Source organism: Contarinia nasturtii, unplaced genomic scaffold (assembly GCF_009176525.2).
Source record: "Contarinia nasturtii isolate CC-2019 unplaced genomic scaffold, AAFC_CNas_1.1 Cnas_scaffold_4132, whole genome shotgun sequence".
In the NCBI taxonomy this organism is placed as follows: Eukaryota; Metazoa; Arthropoda; class Insecta; order Diptera; family Cecidomyiidae; genus Contarinia; species Contarinia nasturtii.
Window position 1 is genome coordinate 1 of NW_022201428.1, and position 11,854 is coordinate 11,854.

At 35.2% G+C, this 11,854-nt stretch overlaps 1 protein-coding gene and 1 long non-coding RNA gene across 2 annotated transcripts; one reads left to right on the forward strand and one right to left on the reverse strand.

Moving 5' to 3' along the window:
- The first annotated feature begins 4,356 nt into the window (after positions 1-4,356).
- On the forward strand, positions 4,357-6,344 carry LOC116350441. The gene is made up of 3 exons (XM_031782238.1): positions 4,357-4,455; positions 5,114-6,125; positions 6,183-6,344. The coding sequence occupies exons 1-3, from the start codon at positions 4,417-4,419 to the stop codon at positions 6,227-6,229; spliced, it is 1,098 nt and encodes a 365-aa protein (XP_031638098.1). The 5' UTR covers positions 4,357-4,416; the 3' UTR covers positions 6,230-6,344.
- Positions 6,345-9,862: 3,518 nt separating this feature from the next.
- LOC116350442 lies at positions 9,863-10,506 on the reverse strand. The gene is made up of 3 exons (XR_004202025.1): positions 10,321-10,506; positions 10,060-10,255; positions 9,863-9,997 (listed from the first exon to the last, which is right to left on the reverse strand). It is a non-coding gene; the product is annotated as an uncharacterized LOC116350442 (long non-coding RNA).
- Positions 10,507-11,854: the final 1,348 nt, after the last annotated feature.

Here is an 11,854-nt window from a genome sequence, read left to right on the forward strand (position 1 = left end):
CCTGGTTATGTCAAGTCTAGGTCCCACAGCGACCGTATGAAATAATGGCCATTTTTGAATGACCTTTTACATAGTTTGCCATTTATACTAACATTTTTGTAGATTTCTTTTAATTTCATTTGTGACTAACCGCATATATTCTCCCGGCGATAGTGCACCTTCTGGCCTGGTGGGAGGGGACATAAGATTCGGTATTTTATCGATATTATGCGAGGAAACTGTCAAACATTTAGTTATTTGATGTTAGGATTTCATATTTCATACATGTAGACATTTTTGTGAAAATTCGAATTTGGGTACATTTGGCCGATTTTTGGTGGAATAGCCATCCAAAACGGTCGATATTTTATTCAATTTTGTTTGGCTAGTCACAGAGCATATCTACAGAGTCATTGGAGTACATTTTGTTCCATAAAATACTTCAAATGTTAAAAGTAACATTTTTTGCCATTTTTTGCCATATTCGCGCTATCAAAGGCCATATCGTGAAGACAAGAATTTTTAGGGATATAAGCTATGCGGCATTTTATAGCTTAGACTTGGGCCTAAAAATCGGTGAAAATTTCAAGTGACCATGAAAGGCTAGTTTTCGAGCTAATGACCATTATGTGTCCGGCCAAACGGTAACTTTTTGGTTTTTGGCCAATTTGGCCACTCCAAATTGAAATTTTTGGTCCGTAAATGGCTTTATTCGATAGCTCACTTCAAGACCTTTCCAATGATATGCATATGTCTGGGGGGTGTCAAGTCATGGCGCTTCGGTGACCATAGGGAAAAAAGTCGAAAAGTGACTTTTAGAGGCCGGTCATGGCCAACATGGCGGCCATATCGAAAAGTGCCGGGACAAAAAAGTCTTAGTTTTTTGTGTACTTTAATCACAGAAAGTTTCAAAAAGATCAGAATCGAGTACACAAATCGCGGACACACATACCAAATGACTTTTATAGGAAAAACATATGAAATTTTTAAAATAATAAATTTTTCGAACGGATTGATCGATTTCGATGGTTAGGGAGTCGTTAGAAAGGTATCGAGCTCTAGAATTTTAATATCGATGTTTCAGGGGTCAACGACCTCATTTAGTGCCATCTATGGCCGTAGAACTGAATTTTGACCCTTTTCTTGAAAGGACCATATTTTGAAGACGGGTGGACCAATTTTCGAACTTTAATATTTTTTCTTGATCTATGGCCCAAGGGCTTTCCAACCATACACCAATCGCGGCTAAAGGCCTTCCAGGTTAGAATTTGGTAATTATTTGGACATTACGTGTATATATAGCGAGTTCGACTTTTCAACACACTGATGTGGTTTCGTCACTCGCGCGAACTGCCGTCCGCTGTGATTGCAAAACTTATTCAGTTTATACAATTTTGCAATTTTATTTGCAAGAAAAAAATATATGAGAACCTGGCGTGAAAGAGATGGCGCTTCTTAAATCGAGTCGCGTTGAAAGCCGACTGTAAGTGAGAGTAGTGCAGGGCCTACCAAAGTCTTAATCCGCCACTGATCGATACCAACACTCTTTCTCTCTATGCGTCATCTCATCAAAAAATCGCCTATACAGGGTGTCTCATATATCAGGCTCACTATGAAGGAGTGAAAATTTCTATAAACCCTTTGGGGGGTATGTTGGGGGTAAAAAATAGAAAATTTCTATCGGAGCAGAATTTTGAATTTTTCCCCAGGGAGGTTGGGGGTGACCCCAATTTTACAAAACTTCATCTGATCAAAAAATAATGTACTACAAAGTTGTTCAGAATGACGAGAAAAATTTTTTGGGACCCCTGCCCTCCAAGTCCTCCCACCCCTTAAGGGGGTCGGGGGGGTCAAAAACCCCCCAAGATGTGATTTTTTTGACCTGAAACCCAAAAATTCGGAATCAGCATGAAAAATTACCTTAGAATCGATATTTTTCTCATGCACGTTTTTTCACAAATTTTGGACCAAAAAAGTGTAAATTCGACTCCTCAAATCTTACAAAGTCTTCCTGATATATGAGACACCCTGTATACAGACATTAGGTTTGAGCTATGGATATAGCGGCTGCTATTTCATAGCTGATATTCATAGACGCTATTTATCTCGTTTTAATGCATTTATGCATATTGTGCGTTATTTTCTACATCTCTCTCGTACTCACATTCAAATGTACAAAAGAATAGTAGGCTATGATATTCCTACTCGGTGTTACACACAGCACACGAATTAAATAGCGCCTATGAATAGCACCTATAAAATAGCAGCCGCTATATGCATAGCTCGAGCCTAATGTCTGCCTGTATATCGTTTGCTCCATTGTCTTTACTCTTGGTAGAACATATCTGATCCGTCAATGCAAGAGGTTTATCAAAGAATCGTTCAACTTCATATCAGTCTTCATGAAGTCTGAAAGCAAACTTCATGTAGTCTGAAAGGCAATGCTCAAAGTTCTTCTTGTCTTTGTTGTCATAATATTCAATTTCGCTGTCTTTAATGTACATTATTATCGGTTTAATGCCTTTCAATTCTCCCATTTTTACACAATTAATCCACCGTTTTTTGGTGTAGCCATTTGTGTTATAACGATAACCGCCGACGATTGGAATTAATTCGGTTTTTATTTTATTCGCTTTCTCGGCCGAAAACCAATATGTTCCCGACACATCGATCAAATTTAGTCGATGATAAACGGTAAGTGTACGATATTCGTAGAGTATTCGTTTAAGATCGCATGCCATTTGTGAATGAATAGCCAAATGTGGTTTCTTTTCATTGAAGAGCCCGTCGAAGGCAAGCACATAAACATGCAGAATAAACAGTGCATTTATTGAAAAAACCGGATATTCCTTATAAACACCAACTTTACGATCGAAATTTTCAAGTTGAATATCCAAATCATGTCTAATGATCGACAATTCTGAGTCTTCTTGGATTGATTGGTTCTGTGCTTTTCGAGTTATAGTGCGGTCGATTTGCGTCATCGTGGATAGAAAATTGTGGACATTATTCTGCAAGTCCAATTGCTCGGCAGTATTCACTATCGATTTAGCTAAAACTGAATTGGCTCGTTTTATCTGTATATGTAAGGGCACCCAGTAGGGTTAAAGTTCCAATCTTTGGAATGTATGTCATCAAAAATGCTCCAAGTTTAATAGCTTTGTCCAAAGTATTGTACACAGAATCCAATGAGTTTTTTATATCTTTTTCGTGTGACGCCATTTTTAGAATCTCAAAATTAATCTCACTCAACGGTGTCCGCATCTCTGTAATCACAACCACGAAAGATATTATTTCAATGTTTTTATGTCAAGTCATCAATGAGCTAAAACAGCATTTTATTCAAAAATGTGCCTGTCTTTTTAATAATATCCCAATTCCCTCTCGCTCTCTGCCGCAACCACATCACCTTTCATCAACATTGGCAATGAAGAGTTGTAGAAATGTTATTTATTTTGATCACATAATCAAATGTTTCAGTTCAAATATTCCATATATAGTTCATTTGACACCACATTTTCGATATACGAATGAATAAACTTTTACCACGCAAATTCCAAACAACAACAATATTTTTCCTTGCGAAATCAACATTTTGATATTCGTCACTTGTGAATACGTTCTGATACGTTTCGACGAATAAACCTTCTTTTATTTGCAAGTTTTAATTTATTCAAAGGTATTTAATACCCGAATATCATTTGAATTTCAAAATTAAATTCTACGTAAAAGAATAACAACACTTTAATTTTTAGATGACGCGCAAAGCAATGGCCGCAGAGATGAAATTCAAAATCTGACTTTACGGGATAATTGGGGATTGCAAGAAAATTCATTAGTTTTTGGAACATCTGATAATCGGTGTGAAACTTAAAAAATACACATTTTCTTAAGTTTTTTAACACGAGAAACCCGAATCTGATGTTAGGTTTGCACACACCTTTCATACAAAAATCATACAATGTATGATATTTCTTATGGAATATGTAGCATTTTTGGAATTAAAGTCGTCAAACCTGAAGGAGGTGGCAAACCCATTTTTTCCTTCGTTTTGCATACTGAATCGAGTTCCGGACGCGTGTGTGATAGAGGTGGGAAAAAAAGAAAATCCATTCCTCACCGCACCCTATGGACTCACACCAGTCGTCATCCATTTTAGCTGGGCGTGGATGTTTGGTTTTAAAATTGATTTAATTTTGATGATTTTGCGTTGGATGTCAACAAGTTGTTTGCGTCATCATTTCAACGTCATCCGAAAATATTTATTATTCCGTTTTACGATCAATTTAAATATTCAAATGTTATTTTGCATATTGAACAACTTTTGCATTTTAAAATCGCGTATAAAAGCAGATTCATTCGACGAAGTTTATCAGTATAATAAACGTGGAAAATTAACAAAAAATTCGTTCGCCTGTTCGCCTTTCAATCGAAAAAATGTTCACTGCGTTATTTTTGTGGTTGGTGATTTGCGAGGTAATTACTAATTACCTCCTTTAAAGGATCGTAGGAGTATTTATTTTAGTTATAAGCCCCAAGAACATTTTTCGAATATTGGAATTGAATTATTTTGTGAAAATAAAATGTTTTGATTCAAAAATTAGATTCATACTTTCGGCTTTGTAGTTAATTTGCCTTTGAATTAAATAGTTTTATGAAAGTCTTGAAAGATCCTTGAAATGAATAATAATGGTGATTGTTGTTTTTTAAAAGCCATAAACAAAGAAACACTTTTAGCCCATTTAGCTAGCTAACGTACTGTCAGCTCAACTGACCAGTTGGTTCAATATATTTTCTGGTGAAAAGTGACAGAACATACTGATTTTGTATTTAAAAAATCGACCACGTAAATTTCGTGGGATAATTGGTGTCATTTTCCATTTTCATCTTCGTAAAAGAATCTGAATGAGGATGGTTTGAAAAAAGTTTGCAAGACACCAAGCTCTTATGGTCTTTTATGACCTAAAATAAGTGGCTAGAATACCAAACCCTGCTTGCTGGTTCGGTCTCGGGTCGCATTCGGAATAGAACGGGATCTATTCGGTTTCCTTTCGATTTGTTTTATCGATTCATAACCTCTGTTTACCTCTATGACTTTGATCTACATTTTTTTTTCTTGCCTTTCTCTTCGCAGCTTTTTCTCACCAACGTGGACGCCACTCTATGTGGCACAGACAGAGAGGCGCAAATTTTCGATTCCCGTACCCCAATCAGTGAAATTCATTTTAACGTTCTCAAATTGGGTTCGCATGAAAAAACCGTAAAAGGTTCGCTTGAAAATGTATATAATAAAATGGATATAGCATTGAACAAGGGCGCCTTCTTGCTTACAATGGTCAGCACCGTTGGTGGTTGTTTATTTGGTATTGTCAATACAGCAATGGACAAGTCGGGTAAATTCAATTCGGTTTTAGCAAAATCTATAGTGAACGCAGCAGAGAAACTGGACTTGGAAAATAACATCAATCATTTTATGTCGACGATGACACATGTTGATCGATCACTTGCGCGAATGGCACAAAATCTATCCATACATGAAGATAGCGAATTAGCTGATATAAGAAATGATCTAGAAACGCAAATTGAAAATTTCGAACGTAAAACTGGTGTTTTTAGAAAATATCCAGTTTTTTCAATCAATTCACTATTTATACTACATGCTTATGTGATTGTCTTCGATGCGCTCTTCAAAGCAAAGAAACCACATTTGCCACATTCACAAATGGCATGTGATCTTAAACGAATGCTCTACGAATATCGCACACTTACCGTTTATCATCGATTAAATTTGATCAATGTCTTGGAAACATGGTGGGCTGTAGAAAAAGCGAATAAAATGAAAGCCAAGCAAGTTTCAATTGTCGGTGCTTATTCGTATAATTCCAAAGGCTACAGTGGATCGAGTGTTAAATCAATTGCTTGCAAAAAGTTGGGAGATATGAAAGACATTAAACCGACCATGATGTACATTAAAGACGGCGAAAGTGCATATTATGACAACAATGACAATAAGAACTTTGAGCATTGCCTTTCCGACTACATGAAGTACGCCAGACATGAAGTTGAGCGACTCTTTGATAAACCTCTTGCATTAGCGAATAAAGTATGCTCCACTGAGAGCAAGGAGAGTGGAATTGGAGCTAAAGGCAATTTGAATATATCCATTCTCTGAACAAACGCATTGACTTTGTTTCATTTTATAGGATTTGAACATGTGGACACCAAAAAACATATTCAATTAGCACAATAAATGGTGTTTAATTTGACCGTCAAATTGACTGAATCGTCTTCGAACTTATAATGGAAATTCAAAAAAATATATTACTTGTGCAAATATCAACAAAATAAAACAATTTTCAAATGAAGCCCGGTAGTTTTTATGGTTTCGAGAATAGTATCATGGTGCCCGAGTAAATTTACAAGTAAATTGTCCAAAGTTGACAAATTTGATAGTCCCAATACAATATCGAGTATGCTTATCACATATTAATCGTATTTAAAATGAGAAGTAATTTGCATTCATTTGAAATTCAAAATTTCACCATTACCTTGTGGATGACGTTTATCGAACAATCAATATTCATCCAGTCAATAGTTTTCGGGGCATGACCTACTATTCTACTGTACATTTGAATGAGAATGTATACAAACGAGAGAGATGATGAAAATAATGCACAACATGCAGAAAACAAAGATCGCACACAGCACATGAGTTAAATAGCACCTATGAAATAACAGCCGCTATATTCATAGCTGAAAACTATTGACTCTATTCATCAATCGTTATCAAGAAAGATTGCTCTTTGAATACTGAATAAAATTGTATCAAATATAAGTGAAATAGACTTTTGAGGGGAAAATTCCACGCACGAGGAAAAATGAATACCTAGGGAAAATACCGCAATCATACACACAGAGAAATATTCAATGAAAACTAGATGATATGCCATCTAAAATTGTATTTGTCCATCTTATTTCATACAAAATATCGTTTTTGCGTATTCTCTTTTCTACAGTTCTTCTTCGTTTATGTTTTGCGGAAATTTTTTAGGGGGTCGTTGTGAAATTTCGTAGGGAATCCCCCCGGCCGAATCCATAGGAGTTCCTCACAAGAGTCACTTTTATCTAGTATATAAGGGAGAATGACAAAAGCCGAGAGAAGGGCAAAAGCTCGATCAAAAAAAAAAATATTCCACTCGGAAAAAATTTATGATTCTCAAAAGGCTCAAAAATCTCTAGCAAAACGAAATAATCTAGGATCCCTAAGAATGTTTTTTGTTTTTATTCGAGCTCTAGGACTGCAATACTCTTTGTAAACACTCCATTTTTTGAATGAGCAAATAATACTTCGTAATTTCGAAGTTTCATTCTGGAGAAATAGTATTCTCCAAAGCATCATATTAAACGTTAATTTCCCTATTGATAAAAGCATGAAGTAAAATTAGAATAAAATTATAATTCTGTATTACTTGGAACTAGATGTAGATTTGCATATTCAATACCGAATTGTCATATAAAAAGAGCTTCATTCGATGGGAGGCTGTCAGTATATTTGAAAATTAAGAACATCTTTTCAAAGAAATTGAAGGAAATTTCCTATACTTATCGAAGAAAAATGAGTAAAGTGTTGGTGATGTTATTTTTTTGCTTCTCGATTTGCAAAGTAAACATCAAGAAAGTTTAATTTGTGCTAAAAATCCAAGAAATGTATATTTTTCCTTACAGCTTGATGCTGAAATTTTAGATTTTCTCAGAATGAATGGCATAAATTGCAGGGAACAAAATGATTTTCCGGTCAGTCAAATTAAATTTAATATTCTGACAACGGCCACACATGAGCAACATAAAAAAGTCATTGGATTCAATTTACAATATGGCCGAAAGAGCGGTGACAAAATCAACATTTCTGCTGACTTTTGTGATACCGACGGTAGTTTCTCATTCCCCTTTTCAGTACACACTTTGTATAAACACTTTGACCTCTCGTCCATTTCACAGATTGATGGAATATTGGAGGAATATATCCATACAGTGATGGACAAGACGAGTAAATTCAATTCGGTTTTAGCTAAATCTATAGTGAACACAGCAGAGAAACTTGACTTGGAAAATAACATCAATCATTTTATGTCAACGATGACGCATGTTAATCGATCACTTGCGCGAATGGCGCAAAATCTATCCATACATGAAGACTCCGAAATTTGTGATATGCAACGCGACCTAGAAACGCAAATTGAACAATTCGCTCGTAAAACTGGTGTTTTTAGAAAATATCCAGTTTTATCAATCAATTCACTTTTTGTACTGTATGCATATGTGATTGCCTTCGACGGGCTTTTCAATGAAAAAAAGCCATATTTGGCAAAATTTAGCACAATGGCATGTGATCTTAATAAAATTCTACTTGAATATCGTCCCCTTTTAGTTCGTCATCGATTAAATTTGATCGATGTATCGGGAACATATTGGTTTGCCACCGAAAAAGCGAATAAAATTAAAGCCAAATTGATTCCGATCGTCAGTGATTATCATTATAATCCAAATGGATATATGACTCATTCGTCTGATTACATTGCTTGCGCGAAATTGAAAAATATAAAAGGCGTTTTGCCGATTGTAATGTACATTAAAGACAGCGAAAATTCATACTATGATAACGACGAGTGGAATAATATTGAGAATTGTCTGTTCGACTACATGAAATATGCCAGATATCAAGTTGAACAATTTTTCGATAAACCCATTACATTGACGGGTCAAGTATGCTCCACCAAAAGAAAAGAAAGTGAAATTGATGCCAAAGGTAATTTGAACGTTTTCATTTTTTTTTAACAAACGCTTTTACTTTGGTTCATTTTATAGGATTTGAACATTTGTTGTTGACAGTATAATAATGTCGAATTTATCAAATTATAACTTAAAAGCACAAGCTTTTTTAATTCTAAACTTGATCTTGAAAAAACACAGATAATAAATAACAAGAAATACTTTTTGAGTATTTTATTCCATTGCAAAAGTTTTGAACATTAAGTAATAACTTATGACTGATCGAAGCAACTGAAAGAAAGCAGCTGAATTTTAGCCAAGTGCAGAGACTGTTTCTTGGCCAGAGACTGTTTCTCAGAGCAATATATGAGAGGTGGTGCGCTTAGAAGAACCGGGGAAGCCATGAGGATCAAAATATTAGTTTTCCTCCGGCTTCTCCTCCTCGCATATATTGCTCTGAGAAACAGTCTCTGACCAAGTTACAACCAAATTGAACTTTAGAACCTGTCAATTACCTTCAAATACGTTTCCAAATTCAGATGAAAGATATGAAGTCCATGGTAAAACAGCGGCCGTTGTGCATTGGCGATCATCACTTTAATGAACTTTTGTAGTTCAACCGGCAACTTGTTCCAATTCGATCCGTACAAAACATGTGCCATCTGTGCGTAATCATTTGTCGAACGATTTCCATAATAACAATAGAAATACAAATTGGCAGCGCTCACCAACAAACTCATACATACCATGTAGAAATTTAAATCGGGATGTTTAATAGCCTAGATTGCAAGACGAAATTTATAAAAAAAGTTTTGAAAATATTATTGTTTCCGCAGTGGTTACCATGTCCATTTGAAATACGCTGCAGGTCATGTGTAGAACAATACAAATCAATTGCGTCAAAAGGATCAAACTGTAAACGTTCGACGTTTCCCAGAAGAAGCTGTAGATAAAAGTGAATAAAAATTGTGATATTTTCGCCTCAATCAATGCGCAACTTCACCTCTTTATTGAAACGTGATAATGAATAATATCGCATAAAAGCACTTTAATTTGTTTATTTCCATTCGTGTTCTGAATCGTCTGCATTAAAGCTTCGAAATGCTTCAAGAATGCCTGATGAAATTCACAAACCGCAATGAAAAAGGCGAGGAATACCATGTTGGTGTGAAGATACAGTGAAGATGAAATGTCACTGAAAATCGTCTCAAAAATCCATCCGCGTAAAGTTTGCTGGTTCCACGGCAAACTGAATGAAAATCGAATTTATGGGTCAAGTTTCATCACCGAATTGATGCGAAAATGACTTACATGAATTTGAACGGGACATAAAGTGGTTGCACGTCAGTGAGCCCATTCACGAAATAACAGTATAGAGCGCTCAGAATGGCGAGCAAAATTGACGCAAGAAAATAACTCAAAGTGAGAAACTTCATTACATTTTCCGTTATCCATGTGCCTCTTTCATTTGCTTTTGCCAAAATGTCGGCGGAATCCTTAAATCGATCTGTTGAAAACGACCCGGAATCAAGTTCAATAAAAAAAAATTCATTTCCGAAAATCTCAACTCACTTTCGTCGTAAATTTTTTGAAGCTTTTCGAATACAATCGATATCTTGTGCCGAAGCATAAAACCAACAAGCAAACTATACGTTGAACTACTGTAAGCAGATGTATGAAAACCAGCATACAACACACTATTCAAATCGATGCCAATGAATTTCACAATGAACAGAATGCTGAAGATTAAACCGAGCACTTGAAGCACCAACACCAAAATGTAATTCATTTTGAAGAGTGAAGACCATTTACTTGCTGGCACCGGACACACACCAAGCAGTATCAAAAAATTTCGATTCAGTTCAAGCACTTTCATTCTTGGTTTTACTTTGAAATTAGTTTCTCGAGTGTTGGACTTTGAAATGACTTTTTGACCTGAATGAAAGTCAATTTCGATTGAATTACATTTCGAGTTTGGCCGTAGCTTTTTATACTTTTGAGTGAATGCTATTTTTAGCCAAAAGTAACCAGAATTATATGGTATACCCCGAGCATTTTACATTTCAAATCAAGATTCAATTTCAATTGTTTTTTTTTTCCTTCAAAGGAAACTTAATTTGAAGTTGGTTTGAGAAGCTGTGATTTTCCTGTCAATATTTCAGTGCAAATAATACCTAACAGAATGCACAAACCGAAAAATGTGTGTCAGTAGCAGTAGACTCAATTTACGTGTACTTATCCATTAACTTCTGGTAAACGTTTAGTTTTAATTTCAAGTTTTCGCTTTGTGGTAGCTTTTTCATTTGGCATTTCTCAAAGGGTGAAGTATTAATTCGAAGACAACAAAATTGGATGGTTAAAATACAGAAAAATCAATATGCCATTTAACAAAGAAATCGCATATGGTCTGTAATTTTATTTTCGAATGAATTTTTTCTACAAAGCAATTAAATGAAATCCAGAACAATTTCGAATGGTTTACATTATTAGACAGATTCGGGATTTTCCCAAAAAAACAAAGCATGGATTCATAATGGCAAAAGGTCAATTTCAATGTCAACATTGTGCAAAACAGCTCTAGGGCTACATAGCATTTTATGTCACACTGCTTTTATTTGAATGTTCGATATCGAACATATGTTTGTCACACAGGTTTTTCGGTGCAGATGACGATGAAGCTAATGAAAAATTCAGGTGATATTAAGTTTCATCAATGTTCAAGTCGTCGTGAATGTAAAGTGTTTTATTGCATAAACATCAGTACCATAGGCATTAGCTAGGGCATTAGGCAATTTATTGTAGGTGAAAAATAAAGAGGCTTACGTTCGCAAGCTGACTTTTCCGCATGGAACCAACATTTTGGGAATAAACTTAAATTACGGTCTATGCATGGTTGCAGTAAATTACCCTGAAAACTTGTGAATATTATTTTCTTATCAAAATAAATGATCACACCAAGTTTAAAGAAATTTCAATCAAAAAAATAGCCTGTTCAAAGTTTCACATCAATACGGTACCACAAAGGCAAGTCTTTCATACAAAAATGAAATTTTTTGTGGATTTTTGTATAAAAAGTCTGTGAAAAATTGATTGCATCTTAAAACTA